Consider the following 22,072-nt stretch of genomic DNA (forward strand, 5'->3'; position numbering starts at 1 on the left):
ACCCCACCTTGTTCAACAACGGGCAACATTAAGCCTCCACATGTACCCAATGAGACGTGGCTAAGTGAAGGCCTAATTCTCTTCATGCATTAATTGGTAATATATATTATGTAAAACATGTTTTGGACATGTTTTCTTGACATTAACTAAAGTTGAAGAACAGCTGGATAGATGAAATTATAAGGCAATGGACAGCGAGAGATGATAGACCATTATATTCATGAGATTTGAAATCATACGTCTAATCTATTTCAGGTGAAATGGCTTGGGATAGTGTACTATCGACTGTAACATCTCACATTAATCCCTAAGAAACACTTCCAAGGCAACACCATGTGCCCTTTCTGTCTTATCGGTCCCATGACTCTTATCCCATAGCCTTCCACCCTCAATCATTCAAGTAGCCGACGATATCCTACAAAAACTTTCATCTATATATATATATTCTAGGCTGCAAGCCTTTGGGACAACAAAAATCATTTCCTAAAGCATTTTAACTTCACAAACTAGCATCTTACTTGCAACTTTCTTCTTTTCTCAACTTTCTCTTCTCTTTCCAAGTATCAACATATAAAACATGGGCTTTCATTTACGTGGTATCAGAAAGGCATCCCTTCCTGCAATCCCAGCATTTTCAAAAGTTCTGAACGTGCCAAAGGGTTACATTGCAGTCTATGTTGGAGATAAAATGAAGCGCTTCATGATCCCTGTATCATACTTGAACCAACCTTCATTTCAAGATTTGTTGAGTAAAGCTGAGGAAGAATTTGGGTATGAACATCCAATGGGTGGTCTCACTATTCCTTGTGGAGAAGATGTGTTCTTAGATATCACTTCTCGTTTCAATAGGTGCTAATTGCATGAAGATGAGACTGACTTAGATGTAGACTATACTTGACACATTTTTGTATCTTAGTTTCTTACCATGAAAATATCTCCTCTCTGCATTTTTGTTATCTTGTTTTGGAAAGTGTAAAAAATGTTAATCTGAATGAGATGTTTACTACCTGATGTTTCTTCTCACATTTTCTATGAATCTGATCTATATATCACATTTTCTCTTTATCTATCAATCAGATTTAAATTAAACTATTATCTCCACATTTTATAACAAAATTAGTTATAAAAACTACTTACAAGAGATACGAAGATAAGTTTAAAATAAATGAGTGATGTAACAGAGAAATAAAGCGAAGCATTTACGAAAATTATAAGCTTTTGTTAACCTGAACTTCTTTGCAAACATCTCTGGTCACTTGAATATTTCCTGACATGAGCTTAAATTTCATTCACAAAATTCTGTCACCGACCTAGGCAGCATCGCCATCTTTCCATGATGAAGTTTCTTTGTTTTACGGTCAAAACATATGATATTTTGGTTTATGGCTCACTGATTGAAAAGTAGTAGGGGTGTGGAGGTTGAGAGTGGTAACTAAACAAAACTTGAGTAGTATGGGTGTGGAGGTTGAGAGAGATTTGTGTGTAACGTGTGGGGAGCTAACCCAAACAGTGATCCACTTATTTTTTAGTTGTAAGTATGCAATTGAATTATGGAATTTGTGTAATAAGTGAGTTGGGATAACCTCTGTTTCGCATAACCAGGCAGAAAAGCACTTCAACCATTTTACAGCTTAACACCAAAGGTAACATAGTGTGGAAGTGCATGTGGATAGCAATCATAGGGGTATATGGAATATGAGAAACAGAATGATCTTCAAAAATGCAAGAGTGGATGCGGAAGAAATTTTTAAGTTGGCACAAATTAAAGTGTGGGCATGGGTGATGTATAGGTTCAAGAAGGCAACTTTTTCCTTATCAGATTGGATTTTGTGCCCTTTAATATGCATAAAGTATATTCAATAGTTAGTAGAAGAAAAGAGTGATGGGATGCTTTTGCTATGTCTTCCAGTGGTTTTTTTTTTTTTTTTTCTTGTAGTTCTGTTTTGCAAGGAAAGAAAATCAAATAAAGGTCATAGTGAAGTATCTATGATGCTAAAGAGAAAAAAATCAGGAGCAGGTTGGGAATACTCTGGAAAAGCTGCTTAGTACGGAAAGTAGTGCATATGAAATTTCTACAACAAGGGATCTTATCCATTGAAATGAATGGGAACAACACAACTTAATTTTAAGTCCATCATACTGTCTTGGCTAGGCCAAAATCCGCTAGTGTAAAAACTTAAAACGCTTTCAAATCCGTTCTAAAGAAATTGATGCTTCTCCTAGGCCCTATAAAAATACTAATATCTCCGCCCCTTCCCTGGCTTGCCCAGATTGCGAAGAACTTAGTTTTCTTATGCTGTGGAACATATGAGAATATATAGTCGAGTCCTTCTAGTGCTGTATACCATTCCAATGGTTGGGAGAGTAAATATTGAAATAGATAAATAGAAAGACTTAGCATTTGAATTCGTTATCATTACTCAAAAAATTTGTAATAATAGTTACAATTTTGAGACGATACAAAATGTCTCTAATAATATATGTCAGTCTTCTAAAGTGAGATCTATTGTCTCTTGAAGCAAGAAATTGTATGTTGGAAGACATCTTCGCTGCAAGGAATTGTGAGGCCACCCATGGGATGATCATATCCAAACTCTTCCTCAGCTTGACTCAGTAAGTCTTGGAATGAAGTTTGGCTCAAGTATGAGATGGGAATCACAAACCGATTTTGTTTCTCTCCAACATACACGGCACAATAGCCCTTTGGTATCTCTTCAGATTTTGAAGTTGCTTGTCTTGCTGTGAATGATGCCCGTCGGATGGTAGGTAAACGGAAACCCATTTTTTTAGTTTGTTTGAAAGTAGAAGAACAATCTCAAATTTATAGAGAGTGATCCAAATTTTGATGCTTGAGGATTCAAAGGCTTGTGTTGTTTTTGAAGGTATTGGATAGTGTATATATAGGTGTTAAAAGAAGGAGGGCATACAGATGAGATATCGCGTGGTGTTGTCTTCAGTACTTCTGTGAAGCATAAAGAAGAGTACAGGTGTGTAACCCCACCTTGTTCAACAACAGGCAACATTAATGAGACGTGGCTAAGTGAAGGCCTAAGTCTCTTCATGCATTAATTGGTATTTCATATTTTTTCAAACATGTTTTGGACATGTTTTCTTCACATCACCTAATGTTGAAGAACAGCTGGATAGATCAAATTATAAGGCAATGGAGAACGAGAGATGATAAACCATTATATTCATAAGATTTGAAATCTTAAGTCTAATCTATATCAAGTGGATTGGCTTGGTATAGTGTACTATCGTCTATAACATCTCCCATTAATTCCTAAGAAACACTTCCAAGGCAACACCATGTGCCTTTTCTGTCCTATCGGTCTCATGACTCTTAATCATTCAAGTAGCCGACGATATCCTACAGCAATTTTCATCTATATATATTACACGGCTGCAAGCATTCAGGGCAACAAAAATCATTCACATCCTAAAGCATTTTAACTTCAAAAACTAGCATCTTCTTTACAACTCTGTTTTCTCAACTTTCTCTTCCCAAGTATCAACTTATAAAACATGGGTTTTAGTTTACGTGCTATCAGAAAGGCGTCCCTTCCTTCACTTCAAGCATTTTCAAAAGCTGTGGACGTGCCAAAGGGTTACATTGCAGTATATGTTGGAGACAAAATGAAGCGGTTCATGATCCCTGTATCATACCTGAACCAACCTTCATTTCAAGATTTGTTGAGTCAAGCTGAGGAAGAATTTGGGTATGACCATCCCATGGGTGGTCTCACAATTCCTTGTGGAGAAGATGTGTTCGTAGATATCACTTCTCGTTTCCATAGGTGCTAATTGCATGAAGATGAAGTTGACTTAGATGTAGACTATACTTGACACATTTTTGTATCTTAGTTTCTAACCTTGAAAATATCCCCTCTTGCCATTTTTGTTATCTTGTTTAGACAAGTGTAAAAGAATGTTAATCTGAATGAGAAGTTTTCTGCACGAAGTTTTTTCTCACATTTTCTATGAATCTGATCAATATAATTACTGAATAAGAAATTCGTTAAAAATCTTATCTATATCACATTTTCTCTTCATCTATCAACCAGATTTAAACTAAACTAATAACTCCACATTTTATAACAAAATTAATTGAAAAATGACTGATGTAACAGAAGAGATAGGAAGATAAGTTTAAAATAAAATGACTAATGTAATAGAGAAATAAAACGAAGCATTTTTACATGATGGAGAAGATTCCTATTGTACAAAATGTCTCGACTAATGTATGTCAGTATCCTAAAGTGTGAGATTTATTGTCCATTCAAGCAGGAAGTCATATGTTCAAAGATATCTTCACTGCAAGGAATTATGAGGCCACCCATGGGATGATCATATCCAAACTCAGCTTGACTCAATAAATCTTGGAGGGAAAGTTGGTTCAAATATGATATGAAAAGCTAAAATTGCTTATGTTTCTCTCCAGCATACACTGCAAGACATCGCTTTGGGACTTCTACAGATTTTGAAGCTGCATGCCTACCTGTGGATGATGACTGTCGAATAGCAAGAAAATGGAAACCCATTTTTTGTGCTTGTCATGAGAAGAAAGAAGAACAATCTGAGATTTAAATGAATGGACCTAAAATTTCATGCTTGAGGATGCCAATAAAGATAGTGTATATAGTTTTAAAGACTCCCTAGAAACAGGAATTTGAAGGAAAATGTAGATCTTTTAGAAACAAAGGCAATAGTTAACAGATAAGAAAATAGAGAGGATCCAAATCTATTAAAATACTCTTCAACCAAAAAACTTGATTCACAACTGCTAGTACAGCTGCAATAAACTCAGCTTCAGCTGTTGACTGAGCTACAACCTCTTGTTTAAGTCTTTATGAACCTGAACTGCTTTGATTTCATCTTGCTTCAAGATTTTACTGAATCATTCTGGTCACTGAAAATCTGAAATATGGTGTGACACGACATCAAATCCATCCATACAAGTCTATGTGATTCACATATGAGGACTTAATTCTTTATGATAAACAAGTCTTCATATATGTGACTCAAGCGGCAACACCATCTTCACTTGATCATGTTAGGTGGTTTTACGGCCACAACAGGTTATGGTTGTGACGAGTTCTCTATTAACTGAATATTCTTCAAACCTTGAACTATTTTAAGATATTAGGAAAATAGAAATTAATTATATCTTGCTCCTGGTATGGGGATTATTGCCCCAGTTTGTAATCTGGATCTCAAGATGATGCAAGGACAAATAAATGCCCCACTTTTGGTATTAGGTAAAATTGAGAAAGGAAAATGGAATAAAAAGTGAGGTTTTCCCCAACGAGGATTTTTAAGTGGGTGGAATCACATGGTGATGGATGGGATGAAGTAATTTCTACCTTTCTTTCTTTCTTTTCAAAAGTTTGTTTAACAATTCAAACAACCAAAATAAACAATCTCATCATCTTACAAATGAAAACTGTGTTCCTAGAATCTATATATAGATCAAAGAAACCTTACATTAAATGCATATGAAATTTCTATAATAAGGGATTTTATCCATTGAAATTAATGGGAACAACACAACTTAATTTAAGTCCATTATTGTCTTGGCTGGGGAAAAATCCTCAAGTGTGTATAAAAAACTTAAAAACCTTTAAAACCCGATCTATAGAAATTGATGCTTCATCTCGGCCCTATAAAATACTATTATCTCCGCCCCCTCCCTGCCCTGCCCAGATTGCGAAGCACTTGATTTTCTTACACTGGATTTATGAGAATAGTGGAGTCTTTTTAGTGCTGTATACCATTCATTGCTGGGAGAACTAAACATTGAAATAGATAAATAGAAAGATTTAGCATTTGAATTCGTTATCATTACTCAAAAAAATTGTAATAATAGTTACAAGTTTGAGACGATACAAAATGTCTCTAATAATCTATGTCAGTCTTCTAAAGTGAGATCTATTGTCTCTTGAAGCAAGAAATTGTATGTTGGAAGACATCTTCGCTGCAAGGAATTGTGAGGCCACCCATGGGATGATCATATCCAAACTCTTCCTCAGCCTGACTCAGTAAGTCCTGGAATGAAGCTTGGCTCAAGTATGAGATGGGAATCACAAACCGATTTTGTTTCTCTCCAACATACACGGCACAATAGCCCTTTGGTATGTCTTCAGATTTTGAAGTTGCTTGTCTTGCTGTGAATGATGCCCGTCGGATGGTAGGTAAACGGAAACCCATTTTTTGAGTTTGTTTGAAGAAAGAAGAACAATCTCAAATTTACAGAGAGTGAACCAAATTTTGATGCTTGAGGATTCAAAGGCTTGTGTTGTTTTTGAAGGTATAGGATAGTGTATATATAGCTGTTAAAAGAAGGACGGCATTCAGATGAGATATCGCGTGGTGTTGTCTTCAGTACTTCTATGAAGCATAAAGAAGAGTACAGGTGTGTAACCCCACTTTGTTCAACAACAGGCAACATTAAGCCTCCACATGCACCCAATGAGACGTGGCTAAGTGAAGGCCTAAGTCTCTTCATGCATTAATTGGTATTACATATTATGTCAAACATGCTTTGGACATGTTTTCTTGACATTGCCTAATGTTGAAGAACAGCTGGATAGATGAAATTATAAGGCAATGGACAGCGAGAGATCATAAACCATTATATTCATCAGACTTGAAATCATAAGTCTTCTCTATTTCAAGTGGATTGGCTTGGGACAGTGTACTATCGACTTTAACATCACCCATTACTCCCAAAGAAACATTTCCAGGACAACACCATGTGCCTTTGCTGTCCTATCAGTCCCATGACTCATATCTCATAGCTCTTCACCCTCAATCATTCAAGTAGCCGATGATATCCTACAGCATTTTTCATCTATATATATTCACGAGCAAGCATTCAGACCAACAAAAATCATTCACATCCTAAGGCATTTTAACTTCAAAAACGAGCATCTCATCTACAACTCTGTTTTCTCAACTTTCTCTTCCCAATTATCAACACATAAAACATGGGTTTTCTATTACGTGGTATCAGGAAGGCATCCCTTTCTACAATCCAAGCATCTTCAAAAGTTGTGGACGTGCCAAAAGGCTACCTTGCAGTCTATGTTGGAGAGAAAATGAAGCGCTTCATGATTCCTGTATCATACTTGAACCAACCTTCATTTCAAGATTTGTTGAGTCAATCTGAGGAAGAATTTGGGTATGATCATCCACTGGGTTGTCTCACAATTCCTTGTGGAGAAGATGTGTTCTTAGATATCACTTCTCGCTTGAATAGGTGCTAAGTGCATGAAGATGGAACTGACTTAGATGTAGACTATATACTCTGACACATTTTTGTATCATAGACATCAAATTGCAATTGTGCAGAATGAATATATAATTGCAATTGTGCAGATCCAAATTAAAATCACATTTCTTAGACATCAAAATAAAAAATGGTAAATCATTGTCATCATAAAAGTATTAATGTTTCATAGATTGGATATTTCATCGATGAGTATTGGTAAAGTATACTAAAACGGATATTGGAGGATCAAAGCTCATAGAGGAGCAAGGGAGCACTGTAACTAATAAATAGAAAACTCAGAGGAGATGCTTCAAGCTTGAGCAGTTAAATTCTTCTTGAACAAAAAAATGATATACTTTGATTTTATCAATCTGATGATCTTTCTTCACCCTAATTCTTGAGGAAGAGAGAAATTTACAAGTTGAGAAGATGCCTAACATACAAAAATGTCACTTCTAATCTATGTCATCCACCTATGTGAGATTTATTGTCCATTCAAGCCAGAAATTATACGTTGGAATACATCTTCGCTGCAAGGAATTGTAAGGCCACCCATGGGATGATCATATCCAAACTCTTCCTCAGCTTGACTCAACAAATCTTGGAATGAAGGTTGGTTCAAGTATGACACGGGGATCATGGAACGCTTCATTTTCTCTCCAACATAGACAGCAAGATAGCCCTTGGGCACATCCACCACTTTTGAAGATGCTTGATTTGCTGCAAATAATGTCTTTCTGGTACCGGGTAAACGAAAGCCCATTGTTGTTTTGACTGGATTAGAAACTTGACAACAGAACAGTTTAGCAAATTCTTGAAATAAGCTTTTGAATTTTGAATTCTTTTAGATGGGAAGGATTTGAGTTGGTCCTAAATGTTTGCAGGGCATGAATATATAGATAAAAGGATATGTGATTAAGTGTTGGCTAAGTGAATTATTTGTTGAAGTAAGGATATGAGGTAGGAGTCATGGGACCAAATGAGAGACAAGCCATATGGTGTTGTCTTAGAGGACTTTCAAAGAATCAACCACCACGTTATAGTTGATCTCTCTCAGTCTCTCCTTCTTGCTCTATGAAAAAATAGTCTAATAGCTCATCTTGACACTAATTCAGGGTGGTGGGGGCCAGAAACTTCATTTATGAAAAGTTCAATGTGTGTTGCTTAGAATTTGACGTACATAAAAATGTGGTGGATAGTGCCTCATGGTCATGCATTCAATGTAGGTTGTCTTCTCATCTCCACTGTTTGAAAGCTATGGATCAGGATTTCTCAATTCTAGTTGGCACATGGTAGATATATATCAACATCATTAGCCTCTTATTTGACTAAACATGTGCTATGTCTAAAGCATGTCTACATATATAAACTGAAATAGCTAGAAAACAATGACAAATGCATAAGCTTAGGTTTCAAAACCTTTGGTGATGTATTTATTTTCATGTACGTAAATCTGTTGGTCATTATATCAGAAGGTGGGGTTTGGTATGCACTTTATCTTCCTAATCCTTGAAAGTGATGTCTAAGACAATACCATGCGATCCCTTGCCCCTCAATGGACCCCCTCATGCCCCTGTCAAAAGTTATTAACCACTATATATACACTATTTCTTGCATCCTCAAGCAACACAAGCTTCATTTGCATCCTCAAGCATCAGAATTCAAATATTTCTTTCTCATACAAGTCCTTTGGCATCACTTGGGATAGTTTTCATTTGTGGAGCAACAAAAACAATGGGTTTCCGCATACTAGGTATTATTAGACAGTCATCTACTCGCAAGGGACTTGAAGTCCCAAAAGGCCATCTTGCAGTCTATGTTGGAGATAAGATGAGGCGGTTTGTGATTCCAGTATCATTCCTGAACCAACCTTCATTTCAACAATTACTAAGTCAAGCTGAAGAACAGTTTGGATTTGATCATCCAACAGGTGGTCTCACAATTCCATGCAGGGAGGATGAGTTTCTGAACCTCACTTCTCGCTTGAATGAGCTGTAAATAATGCAAAAACGGAGACAGGGATAGATTAGTTGAGCCAAATTTGTTCGGAAGAAAACTTTCTTTGTTGTGAATATTTTCCATATTTTTTCCTTGTATAGTCCAACTGAAGTTGGAAATTTTGACATGAATGAGAATGCTAAGACTAGACATTTCCACAAACACTTTTTGCTTTTTCGACATCTCAATAAATCATAATATATACAATACAATTATTTAATTTTAGATTGTGTGTATCAGGTTTTCACCTTTTAATAGTGATTAACTTGGTTCCAAATATGAAATCTTTCTCCATGGTCCTACGATCAAATTGTACCAGAGTGCAAAACCCACTTACCCAAATGAATAGCCAATAAAGTAACCACTTAATCAAAGGAGATTTGATCAAGTAAAACCAAATGTCTATTCATGGATTGCTATTTCATACTTCTGTAGACACTTAGACTGTCACATGTTTCCTTGAATATTGATAACGCGGTTTGCCAGCTAGCATCCACTTGAGGAGATGAATTATGCAGAAGTTGACACTGAAAAATCATAGGGTTACTGTGTTAGTGGGACACGGAACTCGAGCATTATCAACTCTAGTAGACTACTAAACCAATTTAAACCTCAAAGTTTTAATTATCTGCATAAAATTGTAAAATGGAGAGTTATCAGTTTTATCTCAAATTGATACGTTAAAGTTTTTATTTGTGATATAAACTAACATTATATATCTGGGATAGGATCATTGACATCCCGATTCAAACTTCTACATTTATACCACTTACACAAAATATTAATTCGAACAGTTGAATCAGTCCATATTATCTTTCTAATCATGTATAAAAAAAATCACATAAATTTGTATATTCTTTGGTATGTTATTTAGCAATGGATATATCTCCAAAAAAACAATGCTGTATCAATTAGTTTTTCTTTGCATAAAAAAAATATTCAATGTTCATTCCTTGAAATTTATCAGGACAACCAAGTAACTAATTTCTTATAGCAGCTCTGTTCATTCAGGGTGAAGTTAACGTTGTCAAAGTAACTAAAGTAAAAAAAAACACAGATGAGAGACTGAGTAGTTGAATTCATTTTCATTAAACAAAAATGGGACAAACTTGTCATTCTAATGATCTTTCATTTCTCCAATTTCTCAAAAATGGGATCCAAACAAAATCAACAAATGCCTAATATTGTACAAAATGTATCTACAAATCTATGTCTGTCTTCAACAGTACAAAGTTATAGCTTATTCAAGCGTGAAGTTATATTTTGGAAGACATCTTCACTGCAGGGAATTGTAAGACCACCCATGGGATGATCATATCCAAACTCTTCCTCAGCTTGACTCAACATGTCTTGGAATGATGGTTGGGTCAAGTATGATATTGGGATCACAAACCGCTTCACTTTTTCTCCAACATAGACTGCAAGATAGCCCTTTGGCACCTCCACAGCTTTTGAAGATGCTTGGTTTGCAGCAAATGATGACCTTCTAATACCAGGTAGACGAAAACCCATTGTTGTTTTGTATTTGCAGAGACTTAAGAAGAATTTGATCTAAAAGCAACTTGAAAGTTTAGGCTTGTGAAGTTAGAATGCTTCAGAATGTGAAGGATGGTGTTGGTTGTAGCATGCTTTCAACCATGAATATATATAGATAAAAGGTTGTGTAAGTAGGATACTTGAATTATTGTTGAAGAAAGGTTGTGAGATAGTAGTCATGGGACTGGGACCAACTGAGAGACAAGGTCATATGGCAATGTCTTTAGGACTTTCCCATGAATCAACCTAACATGTTGTGACATATAATGCAAGCCAACCTTCTGGAGTGAGAGCCATCAACTACCCCAGTATGTAAAGAAAAGTCTATTAGGATGGTGTTGACACTGATTTGGAGTGGAGGGGACCAACTTCATGTATGTAAGTTCACATGGTATTGTTGTATATTTGAAGTACACAGAAAAATTGTGGTTCCTAGTGCCTCATGATCATGTGTTCAGTCCTCTTCTTGCCTCTAATTCCAACTGAGACCTCTCATGGTTTACAAGTTGCTTACTCAGACTTTGATATTAGTTGGTGAATGGTACATATATATCAATAGCGTTGTCATTTATTAAAGAAACATGTGAGATGTCTATAGCATGTCGATATGAATGAACAAGCATTAGTTTTCACCTGTAATTTGTTGGCCAATATCTCAGAAGGTGGTGGGGTATTTACTCAATTAACTTCCTAATCCTTGAAAGTGATATCTAAGACAAAACCATGTGATCCCTTGTCTCTTGGTCGAATCCATCATAGCCCCACCAAAAACCATTTATTGTGGCATTGAATTGCATAGGCCATTGGCAACTATATATACAATATCTTTCCAGTACTCAAACAACACAATTCATTTCATTCTTCAAGTACCAGATTTCAAATATTTTTTTCTTATACTAGTTCTTTGACTTCAGTTTGTCATTTGTGGTGTGGAGCAATAGAAAACAATGGGTTTCCGCATAGCAGGTATTATCAGATGGGCATCACCTTCTACAACCCAAGCATCGTCCAAGGGGGTTGAGGTACCTAGAGGCTATCTTGCAGTCTATGTTGGAGACAAGATGAAGCGGTTTGTGATTCCTGTATCATACTTGAACCAACCTTCATTTCAAGAATTACTAAGTCGGACAGAAGAAGAATTTGGGTATGATCATCCAGCAGGTGGTCTCACAATCCCATGTCAGGAGGATGAGTTCCTAAACATCACCTCTTGCTTGAATGATATGTAAAACAAGCTGATGGAGACAGAGATAGATTAGATGAGGCATATTTGTACAGAAGGCACTTTTGTTAGATTTCTATTTTGTTATCTTGAATAGTTGAAACCTGTTGCCTGAATTAAAGTGCAACACAACATTGTTTTGGACACTTTTTGCTTTTGCGAAATCTCAATGAACTCTAGTATACACAACAGTATCATTATCAAAGTTCAGTCCATATACATCAGATTATTAGCTTTTAATAGTGATCAATTGCACCAATTCTGTTAGAGATATTTACCAATCCTGACCCTTACAGTATTTCAGTGTTCATCCTTTAAGCCGAACAAGGAACACACAACTCTTCTGTCCTGAAACAGCTTTTGCCACTTGTTGCTAGATTTTTCAGTAATATGTGGTGTACTCAGTTCTTGACATTCTGCTTTCAGCATCACAGAATAAATATCTCAAGCTAATTTGGTGCACCCTCCAAAGCTATCATCCCTGCAAGATAATCTTCATTTCCCAAGGCTATCAATTCATATTTTCCTGATTAAGCATGACCTCTTGAAAAGTGGATTTTAAATCAAACTCAATTGGCTTAATACCATCTTAAAAAAGTACATTTTAAGTTTAACTTAATTTACAAAAACTGCTTGTAAAGTGAAATTTGTATCACTTATATATTATGAACTAGTAGGTTGACCCGTGCAACGCACGTGACTTTTTCGATTTTTTATATTTAAATATTAATATTAAAAATAATAGATTTATTTAGATATATATAAATTATTAATATGATGAAATGAAATTAAATATATTGCAATAGTATAAATTTATATAATTTTAGTATATTAATGAATTTAATATAATATAACATAAATAATTAAAAATTCATGAATATATTTTGGCCATAATAAATACATTACAATATTAATATAATAAAATAATTTGAACAAATACATTATTATATAAACAATTATCTAATACTATGTATCCATTTTGAAGTCCTCTTCACCAACCTCATGCTATCTTCAACCTGTAATTTAATCTGCAAAAAAAACTCTCCAAAAAATCTTTGCAATTAAAAAATAGAATAAACTCTCCAAAAAATCTTTGCAATTAAAAAATAGAATTCAGGAGATTATACCAAGTACAATTATTACAAAAAAAAACTCTCAGTAAATGTGTGTTTCTTCAAAAAAACAGATTGTAGGCAAAATCATATTAAATTATGAATTCACTTTTTATTATCTAAATTAAATTAAAATGTAATGTAATATAATACAACTAAAACATAATGAAATACTATTATATAAATAACTAAAGATCTTAAAAACCATACAACAATAATAAACATATATACATCATCAGGTTTTTATATAAAAAAAAACAACAATTAATACTTGAATGACTAATTAATAATAGACAATATACAAAGAATAAAACGAATATAAGCATTCTCTAATATTAACACAAAATATATATAATAAAAAATATGATAAAAGATTTTTCTGACTTTAATATACTAGCAATTGTTATAGTGTTAAGCATATGTAATAATGTCAACCTATTATAAATATACCAGATAATGAAACAAATTTGTAATAAAGAGATGAACAAATAGAATATGAACACTTCTAAACAAAAACATATAGTGAATATAATATAAACATAAAGAGTACCTAATTGTTCAGTTTTCCAAAAAGTCCAAGCAGAAACATAAATATGTATGAGCTTTCTTAGTCACTGGTAACTATTATGCTATGAGAATAATAAACGAAATTATGCAGGATAACTTAAACTGTGAATAGAAGTAAGTAACAAAACCCTGATATGAGAAGAAGGATTTCCCGTATCACATTCAAAGATAATCTTGTCTCCTTCACGAAAAGAATGAAGACTACAGAAATTCTTCCACCCTTTTCCAAGTTTAATCCGTCTAAAAGGAGGCTTCCCTTTCAAGATCTTGCATTCCACATCCATTAGTAGACCATGCAGAGTAACCTTGTTGAATCTCCCTTGTCGAATATATTGTGAAAATTTAGCAGGAAGATCCTACAACAATATCGAAATAATAAGAAAATAGAAATGAAGTAGAAGAAAATACAGAGCATTTTTAAATAAATCAATTCATATTTTCCTGATTAAGCATAACCTCTTGAAAAGTGGATTTTAAATCAAGCTCAATTGGCTTAATACCATCTTAAAAAGTACATTTTAAGTTTAACTTAACTTTACAAAAACTGCTTGTAAAGTGAAATTTGTATCACTTATATATTATGAATTGGTCGTATCTCTAGTCGATGTAGGATCTTCAATAAAACCATCGCATGGATCTCTCATCTTTAAGTAGTGACTTCAACCAATTAAGAATGTTGGGAGGATAGTTTACATCACAGACATTAATTTAATTGCAATGACTTCTTGATTTAAATGAGGTTGCGCAGATACCTCTGTCATTTGTCTTTCAAGTAACTAAAAAATCTTGTTTGGGTGCATGGAGTGAAAACTTTACACACGGTGGATTAGTGATTGTATAAACCTGAACTGCAAAAGTTGCACAGAAACTTTAAGGCTTCAATAGTAAGGCATCTACCCAAGAATGTGCAGTTTATGAGGCATATAACAAAGTTAGTAATGAGAATGTGATACCTTCTATTTCACTCTTTTCAACTTTTCAAAAACTCAACCAATATTAGAGTTTTCCTTATGTCATACTCTCACACTTATGCACGTTACAGTGTAAGATTACAGCTGCTGTTATAGAAACTCATAGCTCGATTAAATTCATTTATGAATTTAAAAGAAATAAGATTATTGTTCAAATACAATTCTACATGTTCCCCTTTAACTATCTTTCAAGATCATACAAAAGAACGAAGTTTTTGTAACTATGAAATATATAAAATTTTCCTCTTATATTATATTAAGACATGTTTAACTTCCACACGTTTAATAAAATACAAGTGGTTCTCTCATTAATCATCTTTTCAATTAGTCATTTTTCTGTATTATGATATATATTTTTATGGATTTGATGTAGGTGAATATAATAGACAAACGTTGAATGACTGAATTAATTTAGAAGTACAAGCATGAAGTTAGCTATTGTGTGAAATTGGTCTCTCATGCTTTTTTTTCTAGTAAATTAAAAAAGAGAAAAAAAACAAAGAATATAATAATAAAATTACATATTTTTATATTAGTCAACTCGTGATTATGAGATATTACCTCAATTCTTATCCATTGAATACTAGTTTACTATGTAATTTAAATGGATAATCATATTTTCTTATTCAAATTATAATATTCTTGTTTGTTTCTCTTACATTTATCACTTTTTTCCCATATCCTAACAACATTGTGTTTTTCTTCTTTATTGTCCCCTTGCTATATTAGACTTTAATATCACAACTACAAATCTAAGTTTAAGTGTTACTCCATAGACCCATTCTAATAAGTTATCTAACCTCCCAAATGTCTACACAAATACATTGCAATGTAACTATATGTCCCTTAACCATAACAATTTTTACTTGTCTCATCCATTGTAAAAGCTTGAGCATAATCCTCTTCAACCCATTAATATTTTTTTACCTCAAATTTCACAATATCGGACATTTCGTCCATGGCAAACAACTTATCAATTTTATATGATATTTTACTACAAAATTCATGGAAAATACATCACACAATTGACTTCCAAATTGCACAATTTAGTAGTCAAATTTCACTTCTAAATTGTGTCATGGAGTGTGGAATTGGAATAAAATTTTGACTTTTAAACTATACTATATGAAAATTGAAATCGTATTTTAGATTGTAGAATTTGAAAGTCAAAATTTACTTCTAAATTATATTCCAGGTTGTATAATATAAATATTGTTTCCAAGTTCTAGATCACAATCTGAAATCAATCACTTTTATCGTTTTTAGATTTCACAATCCAAAAAAAAAATCAAAAACTCAAAATACTTCAAAACAAATAAACATGTAAACTTTTACCATCCTTCTTATATTCACTTCGACTCCATCTTATGTTAAAATCAACTCAATACCCTAAACATGAACAAGAAAAACCACAAATTAATGTTGCAAGTGTGTAACAACAACAAAGAACACAACAAGACAACAACACAAGAACGCAAATCCCATTCTTTGTAATTAATAAGACAAGGGTAAAGTAAGGATTTTGGTATTTATGAAGTGCAGAAAGAAAGCATGAGGGTGAAAAAAGGAATTCCAAAAATACTGCCTACTTAGGAATTGGGTTGGGCTCGTAAAGTGGTTGTACAGGCTCGTAAACGACGTCGTAAAAGCCTTCTTCACAATTTTGGCAGAGGCTTACAAACCCTAAAAGTTGATGGTCGGAGTGAGCTTCTAGTTTTGAGAGGAGGTCGTTGATTGATATGACCAACAGCTCATCTTCGAAAAAGCACGGTCAAGATCAGCCTGAATTAAGTGGTCCTACCCCCAAATCCCAGCGAACCAAAATGGGCAAATCTGAAGACAATGATAAGAAGGTAACCTTGTTTCGATTCAAATTCGGATAAACCATCAACCCCATTTTCCAATCGCCAAAATAACGATTTCCCACAAATCCTGCGCTTTTGGGACTGCGTAAAGATTGCACCTTGTTTCCGTCGTTGATTCAAATTCGAAACTTTGATTTGCAGCTATTATGTTGCACTACAAGGATCTTAAAATCAATGTTCAGAACATCAAATATGATTTTAGAATATAATACAGAGTGAAAACTAATTCCTCTATATGCTTTACTAAAATAGGTTCTTTGTATTGATCATTATACAAGTATAACCATTTCTGGGTTTTGTGTAGAACATGGGTAAGAAACTCAAAGATTTGGAAATAAGCGTTCCAATAGTGTATGGGAACATAGCATTTTGGCTTGGCAAAAAGGCTAGCGAGTAAGTATCCTACATTGCCTCTACCTGGTCTAATGTTTTGCTTGAAGTCTCTAAAATGGGTTTTAAAGTTAAGAAAGTCACCATGTTTATGTATATTGTAAGGTATCAGTCGCATAAATGGACAGTATATGTTCGTGGAGCAACCAATGAGGATCTTGGGGCGATAGTAAAGCGTGTTGTTTTTCAGTTGCATTCTAGTTTCAATAATCCAACACGTGTTGTGGAGTCACCACCTTTTGAACTCTCAGAGGCAGGATGGGGGGAATTTGAAGTTGCCATCACACTTTATTTCCACAGTGATGTTTGTGACAAACCTTTGAACTTGTGAGTTGTTGGTTACTGCTTTGGATTTAGTAACCGGTAGCCTGGTTCCAGGAAAAAAAGTATTGTTGAGCCATTTATTGATGCTCCGATTTCTTGGTTCAGTTAGAGGTTCGAAATATGCTTGAAAATTTGTATGCAAAATGTCAACTGATTTTCTAGCATGTTTCAATTATACAACTTGCTTATGGTTCTGAAATTCTGCAAGAGTGCAGCTCTGTTCCCTACTAAGTTTAGTTAGATAGATAGAGCAATTTGGCTGGAGTGCTTCATTATTATGAATGATAAGCTTGGATGACTATTATATGAATAACGTCTATTTTTGCTAACTGAAAAGTTTGGTAAGAGTGTTCAGTTATATATGGTCCAAGTGCTTGAATATTGTCTAATGATATAGTAGATGACAATACAACCTGTATCCTTCGTTATTAGTCATGCAGATTGCAAAGCATTTTATGTGAATGTCAAAATAATTTCTGAACCTTGTATTCTATTGAAGAGTGATATATATACAGATACCATCACTTGAAGTTGTATCCAGAGGATGAAAACAGTTCCATGTCCGCAAAGAAGCCTGTTGTTGTGGAGTTTTATGATGAGATAGTTTTCCCTGATCCTTCAGAGGCTTTTTTAGCTCGTGTGCAGAGTCATTCAGCAGTGAACTTGCCAAGATTACCTGCTGGAATTACGTTGCCTCCTCCCAGTATGTTATGTAGCAATTACCCCCTGTTATCTGCAGCTTTCTTTTTCCATGCTTGAGTTGAAAGAACTTGTAAATGCAGTACCTGTTGAGGATGCAAGTAAAAGGAGGAAAGGTGATACCAAAGACCATTCTTTAAGTCAATGGTTCACGAATTTCTCAGAAGCAGATGAGCTCTTACAGCTTGCAGCAGCTCGACAGCAGGTATGTATGACAATACTTTTATCATATTTAAAGTACGTAGTATTTATGGATGTCAAATCGTTTTTATGGATGTCAAATCGGTTTTCAATTGTTGATGCCTTAATGGTATAATAATGGATCAAAATGAGCCATAGTGCAAGCAGACGCTTGCATCTTTACAAAGTTGAAAAGTCTGCATCATACATGGTCACTTGTATATAGTAAAATACCCTAGCAATCTAAATTATATATGCACCTGATAGTTTCTGTATGGTGAAATGTTATAGCAATAGCATCATGATTTATGATCTTGATGCAAGGTTAATGTTTGATAAAAAAGGAAATATGTATAAGGATTTTTTTTCATGAAATTTTCTGCTTTCAGAACATGTACTTCAGATTCATCCTTCAAGAGACTGAGACTAATGATCTATGCTTGGGAGGTTATTTTTGTTTGTATGATGTTTGCGGCCTTTTTTTATGGATTAGATGAACTCAAAATAACTGTGCGTTTGAAGTATTAGAATAGAATGAAGAGACATTTTTCTTAAATTTACATTGTTGTGTGTACTGATATGTACATGTATGGGATTCTGGGTTGTAATTAAATTTTTTAATCCAACTTCTAAAGAAAACAGAGCCCAACTGAGAGGAAGGAGGAGGGGAGGGACAGAAGACAGATAAGATGGTCTATATGCTGATGAACATTATTCTAATTTTATTTAATAGCTATCATATCATGTTACATCACTCCTACTTGTTCATCATTTAACGAATTAATTAACATCCATTATCATCAATATATGTGGGTTCTATATGTTCTAATCATTTTCTATGTGGGTTCTATATGTTGTAATCATTTTCTATGTGGGGCATGAATATTTAGGATGAACATCATAAAGTAATTTTATAATAATGAACAACTAACTAGACTAAAGTATGTAATGCTGACACTATTCATGTTCTCCTTTTAATTTGAGAGCACACTGTGTAGATTAACTTTATCTTCATCCGAATCAACTGACCTTTGTCAGTGTGTTGAAGTCTGTATTACAGTCCTTTCTCTTGCATAACCTTCATAAGCTGTTGATTGCCTTAGTGTTACTTGTATATCCCCATTTATGCTAGTGAATTAAAAGGGGGGACCTAAAAAGGGTGGTTGAATGTTCTTTTGTTGTTGTTGATTAATTTGTGAATATGTTTTAGCTTTTCTTGTAGATTTTTATTGTTCTATCATCTTAAAGTAGTAAGAAAATTGTGACTAAACTCACTGTGCTTCAAAATTCCAATGGCTTAGGTTCAAGCACATATTGCTAAACTCAGACGACAGATAAACTTGATTGATGGACAGCATCAGCAGCAGTTTAAATCTTCTTCTGACCAGTAGATGTACAATTAGGATCTTGGAAGTTTTTTTTTGTAATGACTGAGAGAGCAGAAGAATGGGATGATTGTGTGCTCTAACCAGCTAGTGGTTTCTTCAACTGTATTGTAACTTGTTTCATTTTTTTGTCTACGGTGTTGTAATTTTAGAGTAGTGTACCTCTGCCAATAAGCAGAAGCAGCAAACTGTGTATGATTTAACCATCAAAGATTAAAAAAAAGTGTAGTATTTCTCATTTATTATAACATATATTCAATATACCTATAAAATTCAGATACATCATCTGAATAAATAAATAGATTTATCATGTTGACAGCCATTAAAGACATGAATAAGCAATTTAATTAAGCATTTGTTAATAAGTTTTTGTCAAATTAACATTATCCTACTAATGGGAATAGATTTCATGGATATCCAAAAAAACATTTGTGATTGATAAAGTAATTATATGTGCAGGTAAATTATTTGGAAACTTGATGAGGGATATGTTAGTAATTTCATACTTGAAGAGGCACATTTAATAAATAAAATTTCAATTTTATGAAAATAATATAAACGTTTATGTTTATTCTTTTATTGTTGTATGGAAAAGGAAGGCATAAATGTTGCACTAATATATTTATTTAATTAAATTTGTGATTGGTCTGTGTTTCACGTTCTACTTTATGCTGCTATCACTGAAGTAAAATAAAATACCTTCCCTGTCCTATTCCTAATTTTAAGACTCAATTAACTAGTTTATTAATACGAAGGAAATAGTTTAATTTAGTTTATAGCAATAAATATAACTTGGATTTACAATTTGTTTTTAAATAATTACTGTGGATATACTTTGTTTTTGTAAGAGTATTCCTCTCTTTTGTTTAATAAGGAATATTTTAGTTGAAAATAATTAATAAAAGAGACGTAATGATCGAGTCTTCTAAAAGATAAGAAACATTTATTTTAATTTTAGTTTTATAAACAAAAAACGGATGAAACAATATTTAGAGTTTAGGATAAACTTTGATTTTTAGGCATGTCATATAAGTATTTGCAGTCTTTTAAAAAAACTTCAGTATAATAAATATAATATATACTCTTACAAAATTATATTAATTTTTTAATATATTTTAAAATATCAAAATCCGTACAACACCGAAAACCTCCAAATTTTTATCAATTTATTTATGACGTGGAAATTTATAAATTTGTCATTGAGAAATTTTTTTAAATAAAAACTTTCAGCATTAAGAAACTTTATTATTGTAGTGCTTGTAATATTTTATAATTATATTTATGATGTTTTATATATATATATAGCACCGAGTAGTATTTTAACTAAATTACAATTATGCTTTTAATAACATTTATTCACTAATTTTTTATAAAAAAAAATTAGTAAATATCAAGGCAATTTTTAGAGATCAAAATAATTAGTTACAATAGGAACTAAAATAGAGACCATTTTAGAAACTAAAAAAAAATGGTTTCTAAATTATTTTCTATTATTGTTAAATAGTTTCTGAATTGGTATCTAATTAGCAAATAAGGTTTTAACTACCAATTATTTAGTTTCTAAATTTGGTAACAAAAACTTTGGTTGCTAATTAGATACCAATTTAGAAACTATTTACAATAATAGAAAATAATAGAAACTAATTTAGAAACCAAATTTTTTTTTTAGTTTCTAAAATGGTCTCTAATTTAGTTACTATTACAACTAATTATTTTAGTTTGTAGTCTATATTAGACAACACTATCAAACTTTCTTTGCTATCCAACTTATTGGTATTCTAAAACTTTATCAATCATTTGTCATCTCAATAAATAATTAATCAAAGTAAAATGTATGAGTTCTTTTGGACAAATTGTACATGAATATAAGTGTTTAAATACAAGTTTTATTTTTTTAAAATAATATACATTGACAACCTTGCTTTAACTTTAAGTATATAACTTTTTTTTCTTTATCTAAAATTTTAATTTTTATATGAAATAACAAAAATACTCTTTTTTATATCATTAATTAGTGGAGCAATTACCAATATATCATTTCTTTTTTTAAAATTGGAAGTATGAGGACAAGTTCCATGATAGCCTACCCAAACCCTACTTGTGTTTGAACCCTATTTTTTGGAAGGTATAAAAGGTGTGCAAATAGGCACATGATAAAGAGTGAAAAATTGGTGGTGGAGTTGAGTAAGTGTGAATGATCAAAATAGTGTAGCTTTGAGTTGTGGGAGGAAAACATTATACTAACTGTTTTGAATTGGTAGTGCATTGAAGTGAGGGAGGGGTAGGGTCCCTGCAAAGGCTGGCATTACATACACACATTTGAGTGGGTTTGGTGGGTAATATGGTAGGAGTAGACCTTAGGGATTGCCGTTAATGGGAAAATCCAACTTCCAGCTGTTTTATTTTGGTGGGTTTTGTAATTCTAAGTGAGGTTCCCACATTCATGTTCTTTTTAGCAGGTACTATGAGCAGACCAAAAATTACCAAGTAGGTAGTTTGCAGGTACATTGGTACAACATTGTATTGCATGTTATTGTTACCCAAGGAATGGCC

At 33.3% G+C, this 22,072-nt stretch overlaps 10 protein-coding genes across 13 annotated transcripts; 6 read left to right on the forward strand and 4 right to left on the reverse strand.

Moving 5' to 3' along the window:
* The first annotated feature begins 121 nt into the window (after positions 1 to 121).
* On the forward strand, positions 122 to 1,004 carry LOC150022992 (auxin-induced protein 15A-like). The gene has a single exon (XM_090297239.1). The coding sequence runs from the start codon at positions 578 to 580 to the stop codon at positions 854 to 856; it is 279 nt and encodes a 92-aa protein (XP_090153365.1). The 5' UTR covers positions 122 to 577; the 3' UTR covers positions 857 to 1,004.
* A 1,121-nt stretch (positions 1,005 to 2,125) lies between these two features.
* Positions 2,126 to 2,985, reverse strand: LOC150022993 (auxin-induced protein 6B-like). Its single transcript, XM_090297599.1, has one exon. The coding sequence runs from the start codon at positions 2,780 to 2,782 to the stop codon at positions 2,504 to 2,506; it is 279 nt and encodes a 92-aa protein (XP_090153725.1). The 5' UTR covers positions 2,783 to 2,985; the 3' UTR covers positions 2,126 to 2,503.
* A 417-nt stretch (positions 2,986 to 3,402) lies between these two features.
* Positions 3,403 to 3,972, forward strand: LOC150022994 (auxin-induced protein 15A-like). The gene has a single exon (XM_090297384.1). It carries the CDS (start codon positions 3,526 to 3,528, stop codon positions 3,802 to 3,804), a length of 279 nt encoding a protein of 92 aa, XP_090153510.1. The 5' UTR covers positions 3,403 to 3,525; the 3' UTR covers positions 3,805 to 3,972.
* A 1,846-nt stretch (positions 3,973 to 5,818) lies between these two features.
* On the reverse strand, positions 5,819 to 6,342 carry LOC150022995 (auxin-induced protein 15A-like). The gene has a single exon (XM_090297600.1). It carries the CDS (start codon positions 6,205 to 6,207, stop codon positions 5,929 to 5,931), a length of 279 nt encoding a protein of 92 aa, XP_090153726.1. The 5' UTR covers positions 6,208 to 6,342; the 3' UTR covers positions 5,819 to 5,928.
* A 511-nt stretch (positions 6,343 to 6,853) lies between these two features.
* LOC150022996 (auxin-induced protein 15A-like) lies at positions 6,854 to 7,347 on the forward strand. Its single transcript, XM_090297601.1, has one exon. The coding sequence runs from the start codon at positions 6,987 to 6,989 to the stop codon at positions 7,263 to 7,265; it is 279 nt and encodes a 92-aa protein (XP_090153727.1). The 5' UTR covers positions 6,854 to 6,986; the 3' UTR covers positions 7,266 to 7,347.
* A 247-nt stretch (positions 7,348 to 7,594) lies between these two features.
* Positions 7,595 to 8,365, reverse strand: LOC137820839 (auxin-induced protein 6B). Its single transcript, XM_068625124.2, has one exon. The coding sequence runs from the start codon at positions 8,031 to 8,033 to the stop codon at positions 7,755 to 7,757; it is 279 nt and encodes a 92-aa protein (XP_068481225.1). The 5' UTR covers positions 8,034 to 8,365; the 3' UTR covers positions 7,595 to 7,754.
* Positions 8,366 to 8,880: 515 nt separating this feature from the next.
* LOC150022997 (auxin-induced protein 10A5-like) lies at positions 8,881 to 9,436 on the forward strand. Its single transcript, XM_090297448.1, has one exon. It carries the CDS (start codon positions 9,005 to 9,007, stop codon positions 9,266 to 9,268), a length of 264 nt encoding a protein of 87 aa, XP_090153574.1. The 5' UTR covers positions 8,881 to 9,004; the 3' UTR covers positions 9,269 to 9,436.
* A 902-nt stretch (positions 9,437 to 10,338) lies between these two features.
* Positions 10,339 to 10,979, reverse strand: LOC137829691 (auxin-induced protein 6B). The gene has a single exon (XM_068636572.2). It carries the CDS (start codon positions 10,778 to 10,780, stop codon positions 10,502 to 10,504), a length of 279 nt encoding a protein of 92 aa, XP_068492673.1. The 5' UTR covers positions 10,781 to 10,979; the 3' UTR covers positions 10,339 to 10,501.
* A 654-nt stretch (positions 10,980 to 11,633) lies between these two features.
* Positions 11,634 to 12,231, forward strand: LOC150022998 (auxin-induced protein 10A5-like). The gene has a single exon (XM_090297567.1). The coding sequence runs from the start codon at positions 11,752 to 11,754 to the stop codon at positions 12,031 to 12,033; it is 282 nt and encodes a 93-aa protein (XP_090153693.1). The 5' UTR covers positions 11,634 to 11,751; the 3' UTR covers positions 12,034 to 12,231.
* A 4,065-nt stretch (positions 12,232 to 16,296) lies between these two features.
* Positions 16,297 to 19,761, forward strand: LOC137825093 (transcription initiation factor TFIID subunit 14b). 4 transcript variants are annotated; one of them, XR_016517532.1, is made up of 6 exons: positions 16,297 to 16,529; positions 16,846 to 16,934; positions 17,037 to 17,258; positions 17,755 to 17,958; positions 18,038 to 18,159; positions 19,436 to 19,761. XR_016517532.1 is itself a non-coding variant. In XM_068630771.2 (6 exons), exons 1-6 carry the CDS (start codon positions 16,416 to 16,418, stop codon positions 19,523 to 19,525), a joined length of 825 nt encoding a protein of 274 aa, XP_068486872.1. In that variant the 5' UTR covers positions 16,297 to 16,415; the 3' UTR covers positions 19,526 to 19,761. The 4 variants fall into 4 exon arrangements, 3 of the variants coding, with proteins under 3 accessions (XP_068486872.1, XP_090153626.1, XP_090153627.1); XM_068630771.2 differs by having other exon boundaries at positions 17,771 to 17,958; XM_090297500.1 differs by lacking the exon at positions 16,297 to 16,529 and adding an exon at positions 16,554 to 16,756 and having other exon boundaries at positions 17,771 to 17,958.
* Positions 19,762 to 22,072: the final 2,311 nt, after the last annotated feature.

Source organism: Phaseolus vulgaris, chromosome 11 (genome assembly GCF_051622355.1).
Source record: "Phaseolus vulgaris cultivar YP4 chromosome 11, ASM5162235v1, whole genome shotgun sequence".
NCBI lineage: Eukaryota > Viridiplantae > Streptophyta > Magnoliopsida > Fabales > Fabaceae > Phaseolus > Phaseolus vulgaris.